Source organism: Colletotrichum godetiae (assembly GCF_030913485.1).
Source record: "Colletotrichum godetiae strain CBS 193.32 chromosome Unknown BDP55scaffold_38, whole genome shotgun sequence".
Classification (NCBI taxonomy): domain Eukaryota; kingdom Fungi; phylum Ascomycota; class Sordariomycetes; order Glomerellales; family Glomerellaceae; genus Colletotrichum; species Colletotrichum godetiae.
The window spans coordinates 120,991-146,799 of record NW_026851286.1 but is presented as its reverse complement, the minus strand read 5'-3'; the positions used below and the strand labels follow the sequence as shown (position 1 = coordinate 146,799).

The 25,809-nt window shown below is 54.2% G+C and overlaps 8 protein-coding genes across 8 annotated transcripts; 5 read left to right on the top strand and 3 right to left on the bottom strand.

Annotated features, from left to right (window-relative positions):
* Positions 1 to 206: 206 nt before the first annotated feature.
* BDP55DRAFT_673066 (Hsp70 protein-domain-containing protein) lies at positions 207 to 3,880 on the bottom strand. Its single transcript, XM_060575569.1, has one exon. The coding sequence runs from the start codon at positions 3,521 to 3,523 to the stop codon at positions 419 to 421; it is 3,105 nt and encodes a 1,034-aa protein (XP_060426416.1). The 5' UTR covers positions 3,524 to 3,880; the 3' UTR covers positions 207 to 418.
* Positions 3,881 to 4,817: 937 nt separating this feature from the next.
* On the top strand, positions 4,818 to 5,657 carry BDP55DRAFT_731413 (short chain dehydrogenase; the record flags this gene model as incomplete). The annotated part of the gene is made up of 2 exons (XM_060579811.1): positions 4,818 to 4,879; positions 4,931 to 5,657. The coding sequence occupies 2 exons, from the start codon at positions 4,818 to 4,820 to the stop codon at positions 5,655 to 5,657; spliced, it is 789 nt and encodes a 262-aa protein (XP_060426415.1).
* Positions 5,658 to 6,059: 402 nt separating this feature from the next.
* BDP55DRAFT_673061 (uncharacterized protein) lies at positions 6,060 to 6,954 on the top strand. Its single transcript, XM_060575568.1, has 2 exons — positions 6,060 to 6,346; positions 6,416 to 6,954. Exons 1-2 carry the CDS (start codon positions 6,176 to 6,178, stop codon positions 6,764 to 6,766), a joined length of 522 nt encoding a protein of 173 aa, XP_060426414.1. The 5' UTR covers positions 6,060 to 6,175; the 3' UTR covers positions 6,767 to 6,954.
* A 159-nt stretch (positions 6,955 to 7,113) lies between these two features.
* On the top strand, positions 7,114 to 7,730 carry BDP55DRAFT_673060 (uncharacterized protein). The gene has a single exon (XM_060575567.1). It carries the CDS (start codon positions 7,345 to 7,347, stop codon positions 7,498 to 7,500), a length of 156 nt encoding a protein of 51 aa, XP_060426413.1. The 5' UTR covers positions 7,114 to 7,344; the 3' UTR covers positions 7,501 to 7,730.
* Positions 7,731 to 8,352: 622 nt separating this feature from the next.
* On the bottom strand, positions 8,353 to 12,369 carry BDP55DRAFT_558291 (calcium-translocating P-type ATPase; the record flags this gene model as incomplete). Its single annotated transcript, XM_060569787.1, has 3 exons — positions 8,353 to 10,877; positions 10,928 to 12,184; positions 12,291 to 12,369. 3 exons carry the CDS (start codon positions 12,367 to 12,369, stop codon positions 8,353 to 8,355), a joined length of 3,861 nt encoding a protein of 1,286 aa, XP_060426412.1.
* A 1,873-nt stretch (positions 12,370 to 14,242) lies between these two features.
* On the top strand, positions 14,243 to 15,440 carry BDP55DRAFT_673056 (uncharacterized protein). The gene has a single exon (XM_060575566.1). The coding sequence runs from the start codon at positions 14,808 to 14,810 to the stop codon at positions 15,081 to 15,083; it is 276 nt and encodes a 91-aa protein (XP_060426411.1). The 5' UTR covers positions 14,243 to 14,807; the 3' UTR covers positions 15,084 to 15,440.
* A 1,662-nt stretch (positions 15,441 to 17,102) lies between these two features.
* Positions 17,103 to 18,340, top strand: BDP55DRAFT_673053 (uncharacterized protein). The gene has a single exon (XM_060575565.1). It carries the CDS (start codon positions 17,290 to 17,292, stop codon positions 18,082 to 18,084), a length of 795 nt encoding a protein of 264 aa, XP_060426410.1. The 5' UTR covers positions 17,103 to 17,289; the 3' UTR covers positions 18,085 to 18,340.
* Positions 18,341 to 19,233: 893 nt separating this feature from the next.
* BDP55DRAFT_673052 (uncharacterized protein) lies at positions 19,234 to 23,118 on the bottom strand. Its single transcript, XM_060575564.1, has one exon. It carries the CDS (start codon positions 22,760 to 22,762, stop codon positions 19,427 to 19,429), a length of 3,336 nt encoding a protein of 1,111 aa, XP_060426409.1. The 5' UTR covers positions 22,763 to 23,118; the 3' UTR covers positions 19,234 to 19,426.
* Between the last annotated feature and the right edge of the window lie 2,691 nt (positions 23,119 to 25,809).

Below are 25,809 nucleotides of genomic sequence, written 5' to 3'. Positions count from 1 at the left end.
GCGACCTTTGCAAAGAATCTGCGCTACATTTGATCAATGTTTGCTTTCTCGTAGCCTTTTGTGCGGGTACTTGGTTGCCTGACTCGACTGATGTAGCACGAGGTGAAGGGTTCCTACTGCTGCTGCTCCTGCTGCTGCTAGAATATGTGAGCAGCGGGTCCCATCAAGATCGAGGAGGCAAAAATTGGAAAAATGTACTACTTGAAGCGAAATTGAGGTTCACGATGTTATTCGCCTCGCTGCTATTTAGTGCGTACGGAAAATGTCACATCGCGATCTAAAACGTAAAACCGGCAGTTGTCTTGATTTCATCTGTAATTCCATTTCATCTGTAGAAACGCCTTAGGTATGGTATGCGCAAAAAAAACTCTTCACTTCTGGGTCCCCCCCCCCCAATCTACAATCCATCAACGTGTTTCTAAAGCTCGTCGTGTTCCAATGCATCCTCCTGCTCCTTGGCAGCGGCCTGCTGGGCCTGCTGAGACTGGTCAAACTTCTTGAGGATCTCCTCAATCTCCGCCTCGCTGGGCGTGTCACCGTCGCTGCCGCCGAACTGGACGTAACTGCCGCCACCGGGAAGCTCAACAGTCCGGCCAGCGGGGGGCTCATCAACAGTCGAGCTCTTGGAGGGGGTGGTGGTAGTAGACTTCTTGCCGTCCTCGGGAGAGGCGGTTGCGGAGGTCGAGGCCGTGGCAGTGGATTTTGTCTTCTTAGCAGCCTTGGCCGCCTTGCTAGCCTTCTTGGTCTTGCCCTCCATGTTCTTGACGCCCTTCATGGCGAGGTCCATACCTGCCTTGTCGAGCTTGTCGCGCTTGGCCTGGAGATCCTTGACGAGGAGGACGGGGTCTGCAGTCGCGGCGAGGGCGTCCTGCTTCTTTTCCATCTCCTTAAGCCACTTGCTGGTGGTCTCGTAGACGTCCTCGACGATTTCAATGTCCTCCCGCTTGTACAGGGGCGGGACGGGGCCCTTCTCCTTCACGACGTCCTCCATCGTGCGCTCCTTGGAGTCCTCGTCCTCGAGACCGTCAAAGTCGCTAGAGGGAGTTGCTGAGGGGGTCTCGGTAGAGGTGCTGGAGGAAGTCTCGGTGGCTGCCGAGGCGTGCCACTCATCGTACTCATCAATCTGCTTCCTGATTGTGCCGACAAAGGTCTGGGTGGAGTTGAGGGCTTCCTTGAGAGCCTTGACCAGCTCAGGGCGCTTCTCGGCCTCCTCGCTCCTCTTCTGGATCTTGGTAACGGGGTCGTGGAGCCCCTTGTACTTCTTCTTGAGCTCGTCGCGGGACGCGTCGGCGCCCTCCTCGTACAGCCAGTCGCTCGCCTCGCTGTTCTTCTTCTCCAAAGTGGCACGCTCCTCGGTAGTAGAGGCGGCGATGAAGGACTCGCTCTCGAGGAGGTCGCGAACCTTGTAGGTGAAGCCTTCCAGCTGGTTGAGGGCCTCCTCTCTCAGGCGGCGGGCCTTGTCAGATCCCTCAAAGGCCTTGAGGCGGTCCTTGGACTTGACGAGCTCATCGCGGGAAAGCTCAGGCAGACCTGCCTTCTCAAGGGTGAAGTCGACGTTGATGGTGACAAGCTCCTTCTTCTTGGGGGCGGGCTCCTTGCCATCAGCCGCAGCGTCACTGGGAACGGGCGAGGACGAGGCGGTAGTAGACTCAGTCTTGGTCGAAGAGGCGGTGGAGGACTCAGATTCCTTGGTCGAAGACTCGTCGTCTTCCTCTCCATCAAGAGGCTTTTGGTCTCCTTTCTTGTTGCCAAAGCCGAACAGGTTCTTGACGCCATCGACAAAGCCCTCCTTCTCGGGAGTCTCGGCCTCACACTCAACGGTAGCCTTGGTGACCTCGACCTCGCCACTCTCGCTGCTCAGCTTGACGCCAACCTTGAAGTGGATGTCGCTGTCAACGCAGGAGTACTTCTCCTTCAGCTCGGCGACGGAGGCGGTGAGGTTCTTGGTAGAGAAAACCTTGGTATCCTTCTCGGCAGACTCGATCTGCTGGTAGAAAGTGACATCAAAGTCCTCGTGGTTGGTGAAGGTAACATCCTTGGGGACACCACCCTGGGGGGAGACGGCGGACCACAGACGCTGGTGCTGAAGCTTGTTCTTGTTGTTGGTCCACTTCATGCCAGAGGCGTAGTTGGTGCCCTCGGAAATGCGAATCTCCTTGACACGGAAGCTAGGGCTGAGCTCGGCAGCGCGGAAACCGGCACCGAAAACAGCGGCCTCATCCGAGTTGACGTTGCTGCGAAGCTTCTCGGCGGAGCCGGTGATTTGCTCGAGCTGCTTCTGGACAAAGGGGGTTCGGGAAGCGCCGCCGTGAAGAATGACAGAGGTTAGGTCAGAGAGCTCAAGCTGAGCAGTCTTCAGAGCGCCAAGAAGGACGGCGTCAACGCGCGAGGCGTGAGTCTCGGCCATCTTCTCGAAGTCAGGACGGGTAAGCTTGTATTTGAAGTCGACATCCTCGTAGAGTCCCTCGAAGCTTGCGCTGGCCTGCTGATTGGCGCTGAGGACGTGGCGCAAACGCTCCGCCTCCTTGGTCAACTTCGCGATGGCACGGCCGTGGGCCTTGACCTTCGCGGCATCGGCAGAGATCTTCTTTCCGCCCTTGGACTCGACGAATTGGGCGACCATGTCGTCAACGATGAGGTAGTTGAGCGCGTCACCGCCCAGTGTCCTGTCCCAGCCAGTGCCGATAACGGAAACCTCCTGGATGGTCTTGTTGAACTTGCCAACGTCCTTGACCGTACGGCCCTGGAACTTCATGACAGTAGCCTTGGAGGAGCCGGCACCCATGTCAAAGACCAGGTGGTACTCGGGCTTGCCTCCCTCGTTAATGTTGGGGAACTGGCGGGAGGTAGCGTAGTTAAGACCGACAGCAAGGCCATCGCTGATGAGGCTCAGAACCTTGAGGTCAGCGAGATCAGCGGCGGCCTGGATCGCGCGCTTCTCCTCGGTTGTAAAGTAAGGAGGGACCGTCAAGACCATGGAGCGGACAGAGGTACCAGCCCCAGCAGCAGACTCGGCGTTCTTCTGGATGCTCTGCAGCTCCATGGCCAAGAGCTCCTCAACCAGCCATGCTTCCTCCTCCTCGGTGAAGACCTTGCTCTTGAAAGCAGCGGTTCCTCGCGCCTCGTTCTTCTCGAGCTGCAGGGCGGGGTGTCGGGCAGCGTATTCTTGGACAATCGGGTCGTCGACAGAGAGACCGAGGAGTGTCTTCAGGTTGGGGTAGACATCGTGAGGGAAGCGGGCGGAGAGAGCAATGGCGTCGGAGCCGTAGAGTCTCTCGGGGTAGGATCCGGACTTGGGGCCACTCTGGAGGGGCTTGAAGGTGACGGCGGAGATTTCCTTGCGGCGCGAGTCCTTGGTCAGGACAATGTCGAGAGGAATGCCGGGCTTGACGAGGGCAGCCTTGATGTACTCGGTGCCGAGGTCAACACCGAGGACGGCGGAGACGGCAAAGACGTGTGCGGAAAAGAAGAAGACGCAGCAAAAGACTATCGTCAATGGCGAGAATGTTCGTTGCGCCATCATGTGTGGTTTGCGCCCAATGGCGCTGTGGAAGGGTCGTCTAGGCAGGTTCGTATGGGAGTGACAGAGGTCGGAACTAACACGGATTGGTAGACAAGTCCCAGTGTAAGACTTGAGAAGCAAGAGTGTCGTGAATCTAGAAAGTGAGGAAACCCCAAAGACAAAAAGAGGAGAAGTCAAAAAAAGAAGGGGAGTTCCTCGAGACAATGGCGACCCAGGAACACAAATATGGACAACGGAGCGTCGTTGAATGGAGATTCGTGAAGGTGTCCTCTATTGGGTTCGGTGCCATTCTCCTTCCCCCCCAGACTGGGTCCAGGTCGTCTCGGGCAGGGGACCTTGTAGTGGATTACCTGTCCTGGCGAAGAGGACAGCTGTAAGAAAAAAAAAGTTGTGGCGCCTTTCCCACTAAATGCAAGGCTGACCATACGATAAGGTCCCCATTGGTGCGATAAGAATAAGCACTGGGATTTGTGGCAGTTGTCCCGAGAAGAGTGGGACGCTGAATCCACCAGGTGCATTCAAGCCACATTAAAGGGGCCAACGCCCAGCTTCCCATCTTCAAGTTCTTGTTTGAGCAAGCAACTCATGGATACCTTTACCGACCGAGAATTACCTAAAGGTTACGTGGAATATGGCACCATCACGGGAGCGGTCAGTCGCCGCAGATTCAATATGTCAGCAGAAACCTGTTTATGGACAAGTGTCCCTAAGGTAGGCAGCTTGCGTTGTCCTCTCCCATTGCCAAAAGGGACAGTGTTGCATCAGATCTGTCTTGTAAGGGTAGGATGAGGCACTTGCACAGGAGGTGAGGCAGACATTTTCAGCAACAAGGCTCAATCAAGTATGTAGGTTGAGTGCGAGAGGTAAGACGATCTGTCTGCTTCATGTTCATCAGCCATATTACGCCAGTTCTGAAAGGACCTGGACGACTAGAATGCTGGGTCTTAACCTTGAGTTTATCAGTACGGATCTGAATTCCAATTCTCACACCAAAGACCTTGCCAACTTCTCTTTGCGGCTGCAATTTTAGCTGCTTACCTTGCTCAACATCATCCGAAGTCGGAAACATAATCTCTATTTGAGTTCCCATTGCCGTTCACATCATTGGAGATCGCGGGGTAATAGAGCTACAGTGGGGCAACGTATGGCGGGGTACAATCCAGCTTCCCTTGCATAGGTGACCTCCCAGCTGCAACCTCACCAACCGACAAGGTACAAGGACTGGCATCGGCACATCATAGTGGAATCTTGCTATGAAGATATCCTGCAGGAAACTCCGAATTAAATAATCATCATGGTTTCAGTGGACAACGAAATCAAAGGCAGACTAGCCCTGGTGACAGGTGCCTCTGGTGGGTGAGTTGAGGCAACAACCTCATCCAGCGAGTGTGAGCCTAACAACCACAGAATCGGGGCAGCCTGCGCCCGGGAGCTCTTCGCCAATGGAGCACGTTTAGTCCTGACATGTTCATCCAAAGAAACCTCTGTCAAAATCAAAGACCTCGCTGATGAACTGATGAGATCAACGGATGAGGAGACCAGGGTTTCATGTCACGTAGTAGACATGGCTTCCACCAAGGCAATCGAAGAATTATTTGAGGATTTGGACATCAGATACGGACACGCGCCCGATATAATTATTGCCAACGCCGGCACGGCAGGCTTCAACAACAAAGCCAACCCTTACCTGGAGAACATCTCTCTCGAAGAGTTCGACTTCACCATCAACATCAACCTCCGCGCCTCTTTCCTGCTATGTAAGCTCGCCATGCCGCACATGATCTCCCAGGGCTGGGGCCGCATCGTCTTCGTGTCTTCCATCTCAGCCATTGGCGGCGGCATCAACGGCTGCCACTACGCCGCGAGCAAGGCCGGCATGACAGGTCTGATGAAGAACCTCGCGTCCAAGCATGCCAAGGACGGCGTCACGCTCAACGACGTCGCGCCAGCCATGATTGGTGATACGGGCATGATTCCCGACGAGAAGCGTGTGGAGGGCACGCCTGGTGATGTTAAGAATATCCCTGTCGGAAGGCTAGGAACGCCGCAGGAGTGTGCTAATGTTGTTTTGATGTTGTGTAAGACTGGGTATTTGACTGGCCAGAGCATTTTGCTCAGTGGTGGGCTGAAGTGAAATACCAGCCTCCCTTCTCTTTCCGTCCTTCGCGTCAAACGAAATTGCTTGGAGTCATTTTGATGCAACTTTGAAGAGGTGGCCATAAAACATCATGATGCCTATCTATAGCAGTCTCGCAGGTATGGACGAGAGGAGTACCACGCTCTATAATGCTCACTGTCGACAGGGACGAAGGCTATTTAGTCCACATCTTCAAGATGCTAAAATCACATCTGTGACGGACGCATTCTGCATCTCCACAATTCCTGGGATTTTGCGATTACTTTCCCCCAAGTTCGAGTGTAACTTAGGACAGGTTTCCTGCGGGGTTATTGTCAGCTGCCGGGCCACGGTGTAATTCCCGTTGTATGATTACACATGATATTCCTTAGTGTCGAACGAAACAAGTCAAAGACCACCGTTACATTTTCCTCCGAGTATTCTCTTCATGAAATCTGTCTCTTAACACAACACCTCAGACTCTACTTGGACCCTACACGTCTGTTGTGAGTAAGCCTCGACAGCGTCTGTACACAATGCCCCTCTATGAGATATCCCACGCCACCCATCTGAGCCAAAGCCAGAGGGACGACCTCGCCGAGTCAATTACGGCGATACACAGCACCAAATTCACCGTCCCTAGAATGTTCATCAACGTAATCTTTACAGACTCCTCAAACATCCCAACCTACGTCGGAGGGAAACAAGTAAGCCTCGTTCCCCCGTATAAAAATACAGAGACAACCATCTACTAAATCCACAACCCCTAACCCCAGCGCAAGTCAAATCGCATCGTCGGCCGCGTCCGACGAGGCTCCTCCCGTACGCAGGAGGACTTCAACTCTTTATGCCACGAGATCCGAGCCGCGTGGGCGCGGATCGTGCACCCAGAGACGGCAGCCGAAGAAGGCCAGCTACCGCCTCAGGCCCTCGAGTTGAGGGCAGTCTTCATTACCGGGGAGCTCATTGCTGGGTTGAAAGCTGGCTTTCCGGTGCCCTTGGCTGGGGACGAGCTTGCGTGGGCTCAGGAGAATTATGCGGCGTTCAAGGAGAGGGCTGAGGCGGGGGATGAGGATTTTGCGGATCTTGTTGCTGAGGTTGAAAGTTGGCCAGAGTTTGACCCTTGAACTGAGGGAATATGATGGTTTGATCGTACTTGCTAGTGAAACCTGATGAAGCTTATCTGTTAGAAAGCTGTATGACTGAAGCCGCATAAGCGCCTCACTATGCAAATTCTTCTTATTCTTCTCCGGCGGCTTGCTCGAGTTCACATTTGAAGCTACCTCCAAGACTGGCCATGGACCCAATCAACGCTACAAGGCACGGCAAGTTTTTACGAGCAGTATGTTTGTGGCAGAGGGAGATATGAGGATCATTTTTCCAAGCTGTAACCTAGAAAAGACGTAGAGGGAGGGGGGAGGGGTTGTTCACGGAGAAGCTGTGCCCTTTGTAGATATAGATCTGAACAATGTGACGTGTGTATTGCTGCTATGAATCCTCACGGTCTAAGTTGCGAGAGGCGCTATTCTGATACCTGCTACAATTCTTCATGTTGATATTATAGGCGAGGGGGGAGGGATCAGTGGACGGGTTTTATTTGTGCCACGCGGGTGAATAGTAGCCAGACCTGACATTTGGTAGCAGCACTATTGGTGGCACGCAATAATCAGTCTTACTAATTCCCTTTCCTAAGACAAGGCAGGGCATGGTAGATCGATACATACCCTTACCATCGAAGTGTGATTCATCATCCTTCAGCCCAAAAGCTCACCACCCGTTGCCACCAACAACCGCACCCGGAGGGCACCTCAAGCAGGCACGACCTGGCCATACCTTCCCATCCCGTCCCGCCTACACCTGAATACACAACAAGCCCTCATATACCCCTCCACGTCCAATTCTGTCACCAGCACAGCAGGCGCCCTCTAGGTCGGGGGTCAGGTCAAACTGTGGCGTGGGTGGTGGAATTGGTTAATGGCCAGCAAATATCACACCAACCAGCCTACTCGACGACAGGCTAAGCGACTGAGTTCGAATCCCAGTATGAGCACCAAGAGATGTAGCCCCCAGTTCAGCACCGGGGGGGTGAACTCTTTTACTATTTTGGTGAAGGTTATGACGTCTTTTTTTTCTTCAAGTGACTCGTTGCTTGTGTAAATTGATCAGCTGCTCTTGCGCTAAGGTATATGCAGCTAAACCTACCCATATATTATCAGGTACAATTTGACGAGATGTCTTTTCACGAGGGGCAGGCAGATCTAGCTTGGAACAATACACATGGGACGTCCTTCAACGCTATAGAGACATTCAATCACTTGCGGGCTTGTCTGAAGTCATTGCGTCATGTAGAATTTGGTATCATTGGATTAACTATTTCTCCTTCTCTCTCGGTCTCGCAACGTACACGATCGTCGGGTCTATCAGGCGTGTGTATATCTTTTGGTTTTGTTTGAGGGGATGTATCGTACAGGAGGTGGTTATGTCGTGTCTCTCGATTGGTCCAAAGAAAATAAAGGCAAGAGTACAGGTCGGTCTCGATCGGTTCGGGTCATTCGTAACATTGAAGGGTAAAAAGAAGAAAAAGGCCACACACGCTCAGATAGACAAACAGGGTTGGATATCCCTCACATAGAAAGGCACCCAATGCATATCTAAAGGCTCACCGTGGCAGGCCCTGGTGATGGAGGCCTACCCCGCGGGCCAGTCAATTAATTCAGTCTTTACGACTCTCTGGCTCACGCTCTCCATCCGTATTCCGGCTGTCGTGAGACACCGGCCGCTCAACGGGCGACAAGCCTCCAACACTAGCCGCCACGATACCAGGCATGCCAAGAGCGGCCTTCATCGGCGACGCGTTATGTCTGCTCGATGATCTGGACCCGCTCCGGCTGCGTGTTCTCTCGCGGTACTCGCGGGGCTTCATGATCACCTCGCTAATCTGGCTGATCCTTCCTCCCTTGATGCGCTTGAGGAAGGCGAGGTCGTCTCTGATCTCGAGTAGGGCATCCTTGACGCCACCGGCGCCCAGGTGCTCGCTATCCTCCTCATCCGTCTTCTTCTTGCGCTTCCACTTGGGGATCTTGGACCACACCCAAGCAAAGGGGCTGACGAGGGCGACGAACCACGAGTCGGGGAAGAGCCGGATGAGGACGCCCATGGGGATCGAGATAATGCCGAGGACGATGGAGATGCCCCACTGCGGTCCGTTAAGCTTCTCTACCTTGAAGGCGGCGCCGCCGACGAAGACGATGAGGACCTGACCGCCGGCCATGATGGCCATCATGAGTGCGAAGAGTTTGTTCTTGGTGATGCCTTCAAAGATGTTGAGGTTGTTGTCGATACGTCTGCTGTTGATGAGCTTGAAGATTTGCATAAAGACGAAGACGTTGAAGACGAGTGTCTTTTGCTGGCCAGAGGGGTAGTTGAGGAAGTTAGGGCCGACAAAGTGGAGGATCAGGGTGACGATGAGTTGGTAGATGGACTGGCCGATAATCATCTTCCACATGGGCGTGTTGATCAACGCGGCGGTCTTGGCCTCGGGCTTGCGGTGTAACATGCTCTCGGTGGGAGGATCGGTAGCTAAGGCGAGGGCGGCGAAGGTGTCCATGATGAGGTTGACCCAGAGAAGCTGAACAGCGTTCAAGACGGGCTCTTGTGTCTCGCTGCCTACAGCGGTGACAAAGGTGAGGACGACGGCAGTGATGTTAACTGTGATCTGGAACTGCAAGAATTTCTTGACGGCGTCGTTAATGGCGCGGCCCCAAGCCATGGCTTTGACGATTGACGAAAAGTTATCGTCCATCAAAATGATATCGGAGGCTTCCTTGGCGACTTCGGTTCCCGTGATGCCCATGGAGAAACCAACATCAGCAGACTTCAGGGCAGGCGCATCGTTCGTGCCGTCGCCAGTGACGGCAACAACCTCGCCCAAACCTCTCAAAGCCTTGACCAGGATTCTCTTGTCCTCGGGGCTGGATCGTGCCAAAACACAAAGTTCCCGAACAATGCTGACGCGCTCGCGTTCATCCATGCGACGGAACTCGATTCCCTCCATGACCTTGTCCTTCTCCGTAAGAATACCGCAATCCTTCGCAATGGCTCTCGCCGTCTCGACATTGTCACCGGTAACCATCTTCACGGAGACAGAGGCTGTGCGGCAGTCCTCCACGGCCTTCGGAACGCCGGCTCGGACAGGATCTTGGATACCCACAACACCAAGCCACGTCAAATTCTTGAAGATGCTGGAGAACTCAACGTTCTGGGAGCCTTCCTCCTTGCGGGCGTTTTCCGGGGGCCACTGCTCGAAATCGCGATAGCCGAGGGCAATCGTGCGGAGGGAGCGGCGGGCGTAGTCGGTGATGATTTGGCGAATGTGCTCCTGCTGATCCGATGCCATGGAGGCAGTCGTAGGAGACTTCGTGGGGTCGGAGACGGCACTGGTGCATTGTCCCAAAAGGATCTCAGGGGCGCCCTTAACGAAGAAACGGTACTTGTTGTTTGGAAGGCGCACAACGGCACCCATGGCCTTTCGCTTCGAGTTGAATGGGAATAGTTGCTGAACAGGGCAGTTTTCGCGCTCGATGGCGATTTGTTGAAGGGCAAAGCATCGGCGAGCCCAGTCGAGCAAGGCGGTTTCGGTTTTCGTGCCTACAAATACCTGCTTTCCGTTCTCCTCAGTCTCGAAGGCAGTCGTGTTCATCGCAACGGACTGCTTAACCAGATCCCTGAAATCTGCGTCGATTGCCGATGAAAGCTTAGACATGGGGACTTCGGTGGAGGTGGTTTGGGACTTCTTGTCATCTCCAGTAACATGCAGGTCCGATTCCTCATCTTCCTGGCCGTTCTCGGTGGATTGATCATCTGAGGCAACGAAGCGGAACTTGCCCGTACCCAATGTGCCAGCAACGACGGTCATAACATTCTCCGTCAGGGTACCAGTCTTGTCAGAGCAAATGACGGTCGCGTTACCCATGGTCTCGCAGGACTGCAGGTGACGGACGAGGTTGTTCTCCTTGGTCATCCGCTTTGTGGCGTAGGCGAGGGCGAGAGTGACGGCTAGGGGGAGACCCTCGGGCACTGCAACGACGATGATGGTGATGGATGTGATGAGAATTTGCAGGAAACGTTGGCCCTTCTCCTCGGGGGAGTCGCTATTATTAGGAAGGTGAGCCAGGAATTCGATCGTCAAGACACCAAGAAGAAGAAGACCGGCACCGCTGCCGAGCTTCGCAATGTAACCTGGAAATAGTGTAAGCAACATGCCCAGCCAGGTCGTAAAGTAAACTTACCCGCAAGAATGTTCAGCTTGAGCTGGAGAGGAGTCATTCCAGGATCGTCGCGGAGGGACATCATGGTCTTGCCGTGGCTCGAGTTCTGGCCGACAGCAGTGACCAAAAATGTTCCAACGCCATCCAGGACTCTGGCTCCAGAAATGATGAAAGGGTCAAGCTTCTTGGGATTCACCTCCTCCTCGTGCAGCGCCTTCATGACGGCGTCTGCGGGTACCTTTTTGATGAGATCCGACTCTCCAGTTGCAGAGGATTCATCGCAGCTGACGTTGTGACCATCGATGAAAACACCGTCCACCGGAATGATATCTCCCTGCTCCAGAAGCATGACATCTCCAACAAGAATGTCGTGAACCGAGAGGTTCGCGGGCTTTCCGGATCGAATAACCTTGACAATACGGTCCTCCTTCTTCTGGTTGAGCTTCCGGAACTGCCTCTCCTTTTGCCAATCGTTGAGCGAGCCGACGACGACGACAATCGTGATAGCGACGATGATGGCAACACCTTCGACCCACTCAAGCTTGGCAGTGTCGTCTCCGTGATGAGTTGCTCCAAAAGTTTGATACAATCCCAATGCCAGGGAGATGACAGCGGCCACACTCAACAGGATCAAGACTTTGTCCTTCATCGCAATCCAAGCGAGTTGCAACAGTGACAGCGATTTCCTCTCTGGCAGGATGTTTTGCCCGAACACTCGCTTCCGGTCGTCGAAGCCTTTGCCGGCACCTTCGCCGTGGTGGGCAGCATCCTGTTGAAGCGCGTCCGTTGGCACGGCGTCCGAGGACGACGGGAGCTTCTTCCCTGCGGCGACGGCTTCCTCGAAGCTGATGCTGCCGTCAAGCCTCGATTCGTCGAGACTCAGACCGGCGCGCCTGTCTGTTCGTAAACCCTTTTCCAAGCCTACAAGACCTCCAACGGCAACGAATGCATCTAGACTCTTTGGGTTAATGAGCTTCGAAACCTGTCCAGGTGTATAGGCAAACGGGTTGTTATCGACGTGAAAAGACGCCTCCTCGCCCGGATTCGGCGCCAAGGCATCGTCCGGGTTTGCGCCGTAGCCTTTGGGAGAGCCCGAGAGCTGTGCAGTCGGGGAACCCTTGTCAGTGCCTTCAATTGTTTTTGACTTTGCTAAGGTCGTGTTATTCGAGTCCCAAGACTGGGATCGTGACTTTCTCGTGGGCACTGATAACGTATTATTGATTTCGTCGCCGTGATCTGAGGAAGACGGTGACGATGTGACTTGGTGTTGGTCGTCTTCTGTAAGTCGAACGCGCCCGTGGTTAGTTTGGCCCGGCTGGAGGCGGTGGGAGAAGGATTATTTCATGACCGGTCCAGGGAGGAGGAATGCAATATGGCGTCATACCTTGGTCGTTGACAGCTGAAGTATCCAGCGTGATAGTAGGCGCCCGTGGCCGCCTTAGCGGAGAAGGAGTCCGCGGCATGGCGATGCCTTGGTCTAATTATTTGTGTGTTTTGGTTGGTGTTTCTACCCCGCCGGTCCCAGAGTAGTGTCCCTGGAGAGCGGTAGGAGCTTGGAGGGCAATGTAGAAACTTTTAAGACAGTGACAGTCGGTCCGCCTCGTTTTGGGGAGGAAGGAGCAGTGGTGATTGGAAGCTGCTCTTTGGCGGCGGGCGTTGGTGAATGTGTAGCTGCATAAACAACTTTGGATGCGCGGGTTGTGGTGCAAACAAAGAAGGGTTGTGATGTTACACACACGGAGTATGTAAATGGACTCCAAGAAGAGGGAGCCAGCTGATCAACGAGTGGCAATTGAACGTAGCACCTTTGCGGGCTGAAGAGTTGATGATTCGGTTTGGGTTGGGAGGCGGTGTGGATTAGTGTCGAAAGGGAGGCAGGGAGAGAGAAAACAATGGATCGAGGTGAGGGAGCTTGTTGAGCTGGAGCTTGTTCGCTGCTGGTGTTGGTGGCGGTTTGTCGTTTACCTCCCGGTGAGGATTATTGGTGCCAGCGATACGGGTTGCGGGATGGGACGTCGATGCCAGTTGATATGTCTGGACGTGGAACCTCAGGCGAGGGTGATCTGGAGAAGGCGGCCCGCTAGGTTTGATGGGGTCATGACATCCAAGGCGTCATTGAAGAGGGCTGTGAAGCGTGAACTTTTCTCTTTTGGACCGATGAGGTGTCGATTCGGTACGTGTCTTTCGACAAGGTATCCGGATAGTAGAGGATTAAAGTTGGATGAAAAGAGGAGATGGGAAACGGATAGAGATGCGGGCTGTGGCAGGGCAGATTTGGGCAGAAAAGACCCAGGTCATCAGAAGTCACGATGCCGAGGGTGAGGAAGGGGTAGAGAGAGAGGGGGAGAGAGAGAGAGAGAATTAGTGACGTGGAGAAGAAGCGTCTGCGTGTTGATGGTGATGGACGGTCTTTCGGTTGTGGACTGACAAGTAGCAATCAACATCGGGCCAAGCGCCCGCAAAATCCGCCAGCTTCAATCCACGTCGATACAAATGATGATGGCACAGGGTTGCACGCTCGGGACGAGAAACATGGGGGGGAGAGAAGAAACAACACGCCGCTGGAGTCTGGAAATCGTCGGTGCCTCACCAGCTGGGCTTGGCAGGTTCTAGGCCGCCTAGCCAACGAGTGAGATACTCTGGGCTGGAGAGCATTCATCAGGATAGGAGAATTACACAGCCACCATTGTCGGTGATTCGACCAAAGCCAAGGAAATCCCAAGATGCCAAGACGTCGCTCACGCCCGGTACGTAAACGTGCAGAGACGAGTGGTCATCTACGAAGTACATTAATTCGCGCTGCACCACTTTGTTCTTTTGCTGCTCACTGTTCGCTCATTGAGACTCTGAGAGGAGAGAATAGACCACGTCTGTCAGGGTAAAGCATACGGGTTATTTTATCGCCAAGACGGGGAGCACCTCATTTGATATCGAGAGTGCTGTTTAAGCGGTACGGAGTACAGGGGGTGCGCCAAGCCATGTCTTGAATTGCGGTGGACGGTGGAATTACATTCAATTTATCAAAATAAAAGCATTCAATCAGGTTAGATACGAGGACCTCGCTCTCCCTCTTTAGTGGCCCTCCTCTTGACTATCGATTATGGGCTATAACCTTACCTCACTCGGGTAATGTGACAGTATCTGCAGCACATGTAATATTTGACCTTCTTCTCACTTACTTCTCACTTACTTCTCACAGCTCACTCTCATTCTCACTCTCACTCTCAAGTTTCACTCATAAACTCGGGTCCCGGTACATGTCCGTTGACCGAGGTGAAGAACAACCGGAACAGTTGCCGCCAGTCACGGCCAGTTACCGCCAGTCACCCTCCCCCCCCCCCAGGTACCACGGGCCCGGTGTTCGCTTCACCGGGTGGAGAGCTTTGGTCAATCTGAGCCCCCAGTGACGGTGGACTGATCCCTATGTCGCCTGAAGAACGAATGAATCCAGCAAAGATGTGATGCCGCCGAGACATTTTTTGCTTCCCAAGCTTCCTCCGTTCTCAAGTTCTCTATAACAACCGAGGAAAGAAAAGGAGGCCGCCGACCACAAAAAGAGAGATGAGCCACAGTCCGGCCCTCTTGGCAGGAACCTAACAGTGGCCCATCTTTGAACCAGCGCTCTCCCGAGCAACATGGCGAAGCGACAAAAAAAATACGTCTACCACGTAGGTTCTGTCAACTGTTTGGGCCTTTGAGGCAAAAAAGAACAACTTTGGGGTGACATCTTCCCATCCCAACTTTGGTCATAGCTTCTCCACGTTTTTGTGTGGCCGTGCTCGCAAAGGTCAGATCGGGTAGACGAAGAGGCAGTTTTTTTGGCCTTTGGCCATGCAGCCGCTGGGGCTGGCCTGATCTGCCCTGAACTCAACTCTCAACCGTGATGGTTATTGGATAATGGATGCATCTCATCATCATTGGGGCAACCATGGCAGCCATCCTGTGTCGAGGGACTGTCATTGTGGCACCCACACCCGGAACATTCCAGTCCTTCTGCATATCCGGAGCCGGTGACAACCCTGCGATCAGAAACTACTCCGTACAAAACAGCCCGGCAGGCAGAGGACTTTGCAGAGTGCCCATCCTCCGTCAGGTACCTATCGCGAGTGTGCTGTCACCTGTGGTAAGATACAGACAGATAAATACCGTCCTCGGGATGCGCCCACCCTTGGGCTGATGATGGGCTCGGATGAGCCAAAGAAGACTTGGCTCATCGAGGATTCGAGAGGAGGCCGAGGAGAAGGACTCTCAACTGAGGGCCGAGGACTGCACTGCCTCTCTTGGTCGTCTCACACTCCGTCGTTTTCCACCTCTTCCGATTTGTCTCCCACAATTCTTTCAGTGAACACAGGCCTACACAGTACTCAAGAAACAGATACATAGCAGGGGGGCGGGGGATGGGGAGACTGCCAAGAAATTAAACTGACATCATCTCAAATCACACGGGAACACACACACACTCTCTCTCTCTCTCACTCACGTCTCCTGCCACAGAAGGAGAAGAAAATACAGGGCTTCCCCAAGTGAACCAGCCATGTGCCTAGATTCTTGTGGGTGTCACCGTGTCACGGTTGTCTGATGGAACAGAGATTCCAGCGAGTGCCTCTTAGAGTTGGCACACCCACATGAACAATAAACCTCACCACTTACACGTGCAACAGCTGGAAGAGGAGGCGCAGCTGTGTTGCAGTAGAAAATGCCAAGAGACGGCCTAATTTGGTTTTGTTTTGATAGTCGACCCTCCCCGTCAGTGGTCACCCGTGTCACGGTGTCACCCACACCCGGGAAACGAAGAAGAAAACTTTAAACAAGTAGCAGTAACTCCTTTCTAGTGTACTCCGTAATGTAGTTTCTTCCACGAGGGAAGCTCCTAAAACACCTTTTCCCATCCCAGGGGTTGCGCTCCTTTCCTTCTGACGTCAGATGAGGAACCTGAAGGCGGGACAGAAGCTTCCATTCGGAAACCTGCGCCGAAACGGCATGTTCCAGCCAGTCTTTTTTCATCAGTTTCCAAGCTCCTAGTGTAAAACATCGCAACTTTTTTTTTTGACTTGTTTTTCCCATCCCGTCGATAGTTCCTTCTGACGGACAAGTTTCATGCGTCTAACCAAGATATTTGAGTGTTTAAGTTCGTTGTGGCTGGATCATTAGGGTTTTCCATGGCGGTCTGGTCCTAACCTCACGACCTTGCTCGGTAGTAAGAACGAGGTGAACTAAGCAGCTAAGTTAACCTAACTTTGACAGCCAAGCCTAAGGTAGGTAATGGACCGACCGCCACTTTGTTGGTACAGCTGGCAGCATCTATTTCTCTAATACCTGACAAAACGCTGATCGGCCGCCAAAGGCATGCAAGGTGATAAACCGTGATAGGTGTACAAAATACGCCCAATCGACGCGCCAAGCGACGCGAAACCAGAACCAACGCCCATCAGAAAAAAAGAATACCAACGGCAAAAACACTGCCTCGAATACCAAGACGCCGCAGAACAAAGATTCGCCCTCACGCCTCACGGCCCTCTTCGCTTCGCTCGCTTGCTTTCTTTCCCTCGGATTCTAGCTGTGATGTCTTCGCACTACGAAGTACGTATCCGTATCAACTTTGGAAATCGCCCCTGGCTCGGTCTTGGCGCTGGCGCAGCTATTCAAATGACTCTGTGACTTCTCGTTTTCGCCTCTGTACCCCGTGGACCGTAAGGTCCTACTATACGGATGCTATGATCTTTCGATGCGCGCGGAGATTCGCGCGAGTTGCAATGCCGGGCCATCCCGTTTCCTTCCATTGCGATTGACCATGCATGATGCCCCCCTGGCACGGGTAGAATTACATCCACTCCGGCCTCGACGGTGACATCCGGTACCATCGCCGGACGGGTCTCCACAATTACCGGGCTCGTTGCCGGACCCCTATCGGATGTCCCAGTCACTACCTCAGTACTTACCTTACCTGGCATATACCTTACATTGCCTACTAGGTACCTAGATGACTGTCTCTCAAGGGCATGCGCTCCAATGCCTCTTTTAATCAGCCAACGTTAAACATCTTTTGTAAGCTTGGATCATATACGCGCTGACGACTGATCCTTTATGCAGGTGCATTTAGGCAATTCAAACGTGATCCCCCCGGAGCTTACTGAGAATTCCGTATTACCAATCCATGTTGACGCTTGTTAGAGGAAAATAATATCCTCGTCGCCCAATTTTGCTCTACAAATGGGCTGTTGATTCTTCATCTGTAGGGATTCCAAGGTGCTGAAACCGTGAGATGACCAAAGAGACGAATATCGTGTAGATTACGCTCTCCTTGAGATAAAGCAAATGCTCACTGCCTATCCACACATCAAAACAGACCTACTCACTTTTCATCCTTGCCCTCCGTAAAAGCCATGCCGACATACGTAGTCACCGGCGCAAGAGCCGGCATCGGTCTCGAATACATCAACCAACTAAGCAAATCCTCCTCTAACACAGTCATCGCCCTCGCCCGCTCCACCTCCCCTTCCTCTTCCCTCTACCTCTCAGCTCTCGAAGCCATCCGATCCTCCAGCGTCGCCACAACGCATATCCTCGAATGCGACGTCTCCTCCGAGGCATCCATCGCCGCGCTCCCCGGCCGGCTGTCAGCCGTCCTCGACAAGGGCCGTGAAACGACGCCGGCCAAAGTGGACTTCCTCATCAACAACGCCGCAACGCTGCAATTTGCGCACCAGACGAGTTTGACGCTTGATAAAGAGGGGTTAGATGTGCACATGGAGACCAACGTCCTTGGACCGGCGAGGATGGTACAGGTTATGATGCCGTTTCTGACTGCTAAGCGGGGTGACGAGGGTAAGAGCGAGGGCGAGGGCGGAGAGCGGATCGCCGCGGTCGTCGCAAACATCACCTCCGGCGCGGGAAGCCTGGGATGGACCAGCGACGGTCGCGTCGGGATGCTGGCGGGCTACTCCATCAGCAAGGCGGCGCTGAATATGCTGACGGTGCACCAGGCCCGGGAGTTGCGGAGCGAGGGTGTTGTTGTGGTGGCAGTCGATCCGGGACACGTCAAGACTGCTTCTGGGGGGCCTGGGGCGACGGTTGAGGTGGAGGATAGCGCGCGGGGGATATTGTCGCTGTTGGCTGGGCTCAAGGTTGCTGATAGTGGGAGGTTCTTTTTGTATAATGGGACTTCTGTTCCTTGGTAGATTTTTGAGAGGTTTAGTTGTTGAGATGAAGGGGTTTTCTTTCGGGACTCGACTAGTCGTTTTGTTCTAGAGCGGCGTCACTGTACTTAGTCTCCTGCTCTGGGCTTGTAGATGATCGAGAAGTTGGTGGAAGCTTTCAGGGGAGGGCTAAGAACATGTTTGCTTTCAACTTTCAAGAAGGCGGTCGTCAAACTCTTGTATTAAGCTTGAATAAACGTCCCTCTAAAAATCAAAAATTCCGTGTTTGAGGGTTCACAACCCGGGTTGTACCTTCATTCATAATACGTTTGGATGGTATTCTGGACAAAAAGGGGCCTGCCACATGAATCCAATTAATCTGCGTTACTCTTTTCTTGACCCCCCAATCCGTCTCGCATTTCTGACGAGCTTGACGTATGACTTGACCTCGTAGCTCTGAATACAAATAAATCAAATTATAAGAAGACTAGCATGAGACGGGTTCCGATCAAGAGAGGTTTTCACAATTGTCACGTCTACATCTTCTTCGTTCGAGGACGACGAGTAAGGTAAGTGGGTAAAGTAAAAGAATTGGGAAGGCATCGGGGGAGGGAAGGTACCGTCCTTGCCCGCCTCGATTCCTCCGGCCACCACCTCAATATACACCCGAATACACCACAAGCCGAAGCCCGTATAGGCCCCCTCAACTCCATTCTCGTTAACCAGCCAGCCCGCGCTCCCCTCGGGGGGGTCAGGTCAAAACTGGCTGAGGCATGGAGTGGTTCGAGTCCATGCAAGAAGCCTAATCAGTGAAGGCTAAGAGGTCCCGTGTTCGAGTCCCAGCATGTGCACCCAGAGATGTAGCCCCTATTCGCTACCGGGGGGGGATCTCTTTTGTTCTTGGTTTTTCTGGAAGTCTTGATGTATAGCGATCTGTACAGCCACTCAACACCACAACGTACCACTTTTGCAATGCTGCCCTTCCCATCATGAAGACAACCAACGGACGGGCCTTCTTGGAAGAGACATGATAGACAGGGGAACGAGAGAAGATGATAAGGTCATTGATTTTGCTACGCGGAATCCAAACATATCAGTTTCAGAAGAGCTGCAGTACACGACGCCGTCAACGTCTGATCATCTCGTTCTGTCATGTCGCGTCACAGATTGTCAAGCATTGTGGAATCTTGGTTTAACTGACTGAGCCGCACTTGGGCCGATTGGTAACATTATCATACGAAAGTAGACGCTCAGGACTACTCAGAGTATCCTACACACTTCTTCTCTAAAGGGGGCCATATTCCTGGGCCCCCGACATAAAACCTCGCACGCCAAAACATAACCACTCCAATCAACGAAGCTTGCGTGCGATGCGCGGCAGCTTCTAGTTCCTCGTACCCACGCGTCGTCTCCTTGTTGACGAGGTTATGTCCGCGTCGCCCGCCAACTCATCCACGTCATCTTCAGCCATTGGTGTATCTTCACCAGTAGCGACGCTCGCCGGCCTTGTATTGCCAGAGTTCGAGGGGGCTTGACCCGTGCGTTCCTTCTCTGCATTACGGAGCTCTCCTATGATCTTCTCGACCTCCATAGACATCATCCTCGTAGAACGAACCACAGCGTCTTCGTCAACCTCGTATCCCACTACGTCAGCCCCATCGGCAGCACTGCCGCCCTTCATGAATGCTGGACCAGGCCCGCGACTCGGGTTCAGGTTGTACATGATGGCATTTGAGAACATGTGCACAAGCTCTCGTTCGAGTTGGGCGCTGTTGATGATGCTCTTGGGCGGCACCAAATCGTCACTGATTGGCAAAAGGACAGAGCCTGTGCCTGGATCACCGTCTGGCAAAGCCTTGGCGGCCTCAGTAGCTGCTCTGTTGCCATGTGTTATGGCTGCACGGATGGACTTGATATCCTGTGGTTGAATGATCAGGGTTTTGTAACCAGGGGCGTCTCGCTCTCGGATAGGATTTGCGAATTGGTTCGCAAACCTGTGAGCCCCGATCTGATCTAGCGCGGCAGCGCTTACACGACCGAACTGTCGTGTCCATAGCACGTGAGTCGGGGCTGTGGGCGGTACCAATGGCTCGGTTGGAGTGTCTTGACGTTTGCGCTTATGAGTAAGCCGTGACGACACGCTACTAGGTGTGATCATATTGCGTCGACTCGGCACGCTTTCGTCAGCAGTTGTATCGCCCGTGTCATCTTGCGGTTTCGGTGTCGCTCTGGGAGTCACTCTAGGAGTGGCGTTCTCGTCCTTAATTCTGGGCGCCAGCTCATGGTGATCCATTGATAACTCATCAGTTTGTGACGTGACTGACTGACTTCGTCGCGTACCCGCAACTGAAGGTGTGCTGTCGGCACGGACCTTGTGCGCGCTGCGTGGTGGCCGGCCTCGGCCTCTTGGGCCGGGAGTCTTCGTCTCTGACTTCGGCACTGGAATGGGTACCGGTGTCGGCTTGGGGCTGGGTCTCCGCGGTGCTTGCGTAGGAGTAGGCGCAGGGGGCAACGGCGCAACTTGCTGCACAGGGCTCAATGGTTCAAAGGCCGGACTAGCAACCTCCTTGTCAGATGCATCCGGCCGAGGGGTCGAAGGTGTAGAAGTCACGGTCCACTTAGTTCCGGAGCCAGTAAGAAGGAAGTTGGGGGGCGCCGTAACAGGCGTTTGTGGAGGTGGAATAGGGGTATTCGCGGCTCGTTGTGCTGGAGGTGCAGCTGCTGCAACTTGTGGAGCCAGGTGAGGAGGAATGGCAGGTCGTGGCTGTTGCTTGTTGAATGGAGGGCTGACGCGCCTTTGAGCATCAGTTGGCTTAACACTTGGCTGGGATTGCGCAGGGGCTGGCGTAGGGCTGAATTGTTGCTGTGCATAGGGGGAGGGGTGTGTTTGCTGCCATCTCGGAGGAACTACTGACTGTCCTGAAGGACCAGCGGATGGGGTAGGCGATGCAGCAGCAATAGGCCGTGGCTGCTGAACGGTGTGTGGCCGCACAGAAGGCGTAACTGACGGACCTGGTGGACGGCCTCGGCGCGGTAAGTTCCCAGAGCCCTCTGAGGACTCCTTGACCGGCGTTGAGTGGGTTGGAGCCACCAGCTGTCCCTTTGGCTGAGGCTGAGGCTGAGGCGTTGGGGGTTGATGATGCTTTTGAGGCTGAAGTTGAGTCTGATTTTTGACTGGGGTCTGAGTCTGGGGTTGAATGTGAACATGAGACTGAGTCTGAGCCTGAGCCTGCGTTTGAGCCGGAGCCTGAGCCTGGGACTGGGATTGGGCCTGCCCTTGGGGCTGAATGTGGCCTTGGGGCTGAGGAGCTACCAGCACCGGCTGGGGTTGCTGCGCAAATCTCTGTGCCTGATTTGCTTGCATTGGAACGTGAGGAGGCTGCGGAGGACCATGATATTGCCCTGTTGGTTGAGGATACCATTGCGCGGGATGATGTGCCTGATTCGGGGTAGATGGTGCGGGAGGTGTTGGGGGTTGAGGTGGCATAGGGCGACCCTGTGGTTGAAGTGCCGGTGCCGCAGGCTGATATGGCTTTTCCCACTTCAGAGTACCCGGAGTTGAGGGTTGAGCGGGCGTCCCCGGTGTTGGAACCCGGGTTTTGGGTACGTTATCCGGCCGTGGTGATATTGCTGGCAGAGGGACAGGCGACGTTGACTGGCCGGGTCGGACTGGCGGATGCACAGCACCAGCAGGGGGCTGCAAGACCTGACCGACACTATTGGACGGCTTCAAGTTTTGATGCTGCCTGGCATCTGGCCCGTTAGCAGGCACCGCAACAGATGCGCCGGCAGCGGACACAACTTGCGCCGGAGGCACCGTAGGTGATGGCTGGAACGCGCCTGCCGGCGGAGCCACATCTCGTCTCGCCGGTGCAGGCTGTATAGTCGGTGGTGGAGCTGGCGCAACGGTTGTTGGTGGCCGCGGGTGGGTTTGAGGCTGCAATGGTACGTGTCTCGGGATCGGTACTGGAGTCTGCGTTGGGACGGAGCCTTGTCCGTTCGCAGGCCGAATCGGTCGCGAAGTCTCAACGGGAGGCGTCGGGGTCGATCGCTTGGCTTGATTTTGAGCTGCGGCCTGGCCGGGCGTCGAAATCAAAGAAGGAACCGGGACAGGTGTCGGGACAGGCTTTGGCACTGAGGACCCGTTTGGTGCTACTGGACGGGGTGTGTTCGCCTTTGCGCGATCGATGGCCTCTTGCGTTTCCAGGATCTTGATATCTCTGGCGAGCGTCTCGATGCGCCGTTCATCTTCCCTGATGTCCCTGACGACATTTTCCTTGTATCTTGCATAGAGTCGATCCACCAACGCGGGGAACCTGTGTGACTGCTCCTTGACCTCCTTGAGCGTAGGTAGTGGCGGATGGCTCAGCTTGCGTTTCTTCAAAGTCGGCGACGCGCCTTCGGGCTTTTCGCTTGTCGCATTCTCGATCCTCAGCTCTTCCTGCAGCAGGTGCAGGAAGAGTTGTCGAAGCGCATCCGGGCTCAGTCGTTTAGCGTCGTAGGTCTTGTCATCTTTGATCAGCGAGTTGTTGACGAGGAGATCGGAGACCTTGATGAAGGCAGTGGCTTCGACGCCGTGCTTAAGGATAGCTTGGAACAGAAACAAGGACTCGAGAGGAGTGTAGGCGGCCGGATTATTCATGCCCCAAAGCCCACCTCGCCAGTGATCGAGGGAGCCGTCGCGTCTCGGGAGAAGGTGGATGGGCGCCAGGGTCTGCATCTCAGACGTTAGACAAGTGTCATCTTATCAAGACGTCGCAAGGCTGAGAGTCGCGCGTCGCGGGACGTACTGACAGCCTCTATGAGGAGCTCTTGGTGGGCCGAGGCATCTACTTGCACACGTTCAGGGGTGGGAAGGGGTGGCTATCGGGGAGCCACTCGTCGTCGCGCGCAAAAGTCGTGTCCTGTAAGGATGGTGTTTTTTTCGTCTGCTCGTCGATTTCGGTCACGTGATGCGAGATGTTTGGAGGTGGGATTTTTGCTAGTTATTGCTTGCAGGCGGGCCGCTGGGCGGTCGATAAAATTTTTTGTTGGTCGATTGGCAAGGTTTGGAGAGAAGATGGGGAATTGAGAATGGAATCTGGAGCACGCAGCGGGCGGGACGAACCAAGGGCGCAGTGCAGCAGTGCAGGACAACGTATCAGCTTAGAGACAGGCGAGGCTGAGGTTTTGGATGGAGTCACGTGGTCTTGGGCGCACATCTGAGCGACCTGGTTGGGAGCAGCTTTAGGTAAGCAACCATTGCCTGTCCGTTTGTCAAGGTTCCATGTTTCAAGCGACGCAGCGACGTGCAGCAGCAGCAAGCAAGTCCGATGCAGATAAGAGTAAGGCGCCAAGGCATCTACTAAGGGCACCTCAGGCAAGGCAGTCAAAGTGCACGGGGAGAGAAGACCGGGGCTGCTTGCCGCCCGCCGGCGCTTCTGTTAGCCTCAGGTCGTGTTAGCCAGAAAACGGAGCCGGTCTACGTAGTAGGAAACTGCAGGCTTGAAGCAGGCTTGATGAAGAAGGCGTGGCAACTGGAAAGCACGTCGCGAGGGACGAGCCAATGTATCCCTGTTTCCTCGTTTCCTTAGTCAGACCGATCGGTCTCGTTAATAGTTTTTTCTCCTTCACGGTTCCCCATGTCAAAATAGGAGAAAGCTGAGCTGGCAGAGAAGCAATCCACATGGAAGCATTCCGTCCAATCGTCTCCATCAATCCCTCTTCCCGGTCTCCCGGCCTCCCGCTCTTGGGGCCCCGAAGTTGCGGAATCGTATCCTAGCCCCAAAGTTCTCCTCGTCGAAGATTTTGGTTCCGCCAGCTCCATCTGGAAAAAACCATCCTCAGCTATCCATAACTCATGGTCCAAGTGAAAGAGCCAAGCAGCAGTCAGGTTGCTCGCAAACGCCTCAGTGTAACAGAGCTGGCAGCTTCCCAGACCGGGTTCGCCGCCCTGGGTTTGAGATGCTGCCGGTGCGAGTAAGGACAGTGTGGCGTCTCTTCTGACGTTACTTGAAGTTGAGTACTTTCTTCAAGTTGACAACATCACCCCTTAGCCACCATCCGGGCTTGTTGCATGTATCTGGCCCAAGTCTCTGCCTGGCCAGCCGATTCAGCGCTCCAGCTGGATTGACAAAAGTCAATTGCTTCAGGTGCGACGTCGACACGCAGGGCATGCTAATAAAAGGAGAGCCGTACTCCGTACCGTATCAGATCCGCCCAAGGAGGCGAAATCGCATCCCTCTCCCTTATCAAGGATGGCGAAAATTTATATTGGCTGTCGTGGGCCGTATCCATAGATCTGCCCCGTCATTTCCAAACGGCGCCTCTGTCGAGCCTGTACGAATCGAAGCAAATGTAAACAAAGCTCCTTTCGATACCCTGACCCGAGAGCCGCTTGCCCAGCCTTGGGCATGTGAGTGTCCCATTTGCGGTCCTCGACTGCTCGGTGCGGATGCTACTGTACACAAGTATGTCACTCCTTTGCCTAGTCTGCGGAGAGGGTACGCGTAAGAAGAGTTTGAAAAGAGGATGCGCACTGGGAGACCTGCCATATTCGCTGAATTGACCCGAAGCAAGCGAAGGCCTTGACTCGGCCGGGCCAGGCATGCCCCTGGATTCTGGAGCCAGTGAATTGCGTCTCTTTCTTTTTTTAAGCTCGGCTGTCTGGGACGGCGGATGCAGGTCGATTGGCGGATTGCGAATTGCGAATGAGAATTAGCGGCGGCGGCTCAAAGGAGCTGACAAGCACGCAAGTCTAGTGTAACTGTGTAAGAGACCCCCCAGACTCCCAGAGGTGGTGCCCGGCCCAGCCAGCCAAGCTGGGCGGCTTGGCACCGGGACATGGAGACAATGTTCGGGATGAAGGGGGATTTTGATGACACGGGGCCGGATGAGATATCCGTCGGTAATGCCTGGTTGCTATGGCAGGCTGTAGATGGGCTTCTGGGTCTCAGGTTTTTCAAGCTGGCGGCAGCAGCAGCAGCAGGAGCACTACTTCGAAGTGATGCTTCACCATGCCGTAGCCATTTCGCGGATGGTAATGACGATGTTTCTGGAACAAGAGAGACGGGATAGCTCGAGTAGCCTCCAGATGAACAACGAGGCTTGGAATGAAATGTCATTAGAACAAGGGCTAGGCCGTCCACCCCTATGCTATTTGGCACATCCACCCCTCTTCCGCACCCTTTGCCTAGCCGAAGTTGGGCACCTTGATGCCATTGACTCTGCCGCTGGAGTGCTAGAACCACGTATGCATGCCCCCTATTGTTTGCAACACCGTGCTCCGTACTCCGTACTCAGTAGCCAATCTTGGGAATATCGTCATGGGCACTCGAGTCTGGAGTTTTGGCTTTCAGTGACAAACTCTCCCCCAGAGTGCCTGGCTGGTGAGCACTAAAACGACCTGAAATCTGACGGACGATGCTGCCGTCCAGCTTCCCGAAAAGCCCAGCAAGAAACATTGGCCGCGGAGTCCCCGTGCAAATCTCGGGGTGAACCGGTATCTCAATTCCATGGCAAACTAGCGCTTCGGCCTGAGGCCACAGAATTTGGCCTGAGTTGCCGGGCCAAAGAAAAACTTCGCCTTTTGCTGCTGCACCTTCCCACAGTGATGGAAGTTGGGGGTTGGAACAGCGGAAGGGGGCGACCCACCCGCGCCTTCCCAGTGCCACAGTACCTAAGGTACCTTAGCCAGCAAGTACTTCGTACCCACCCATAGAAGGGAAAGAGCCAAAGAGGACACCTGCACCAGTGCGCTTTCTCTACCAAGTATGAAATCTGGAGGCC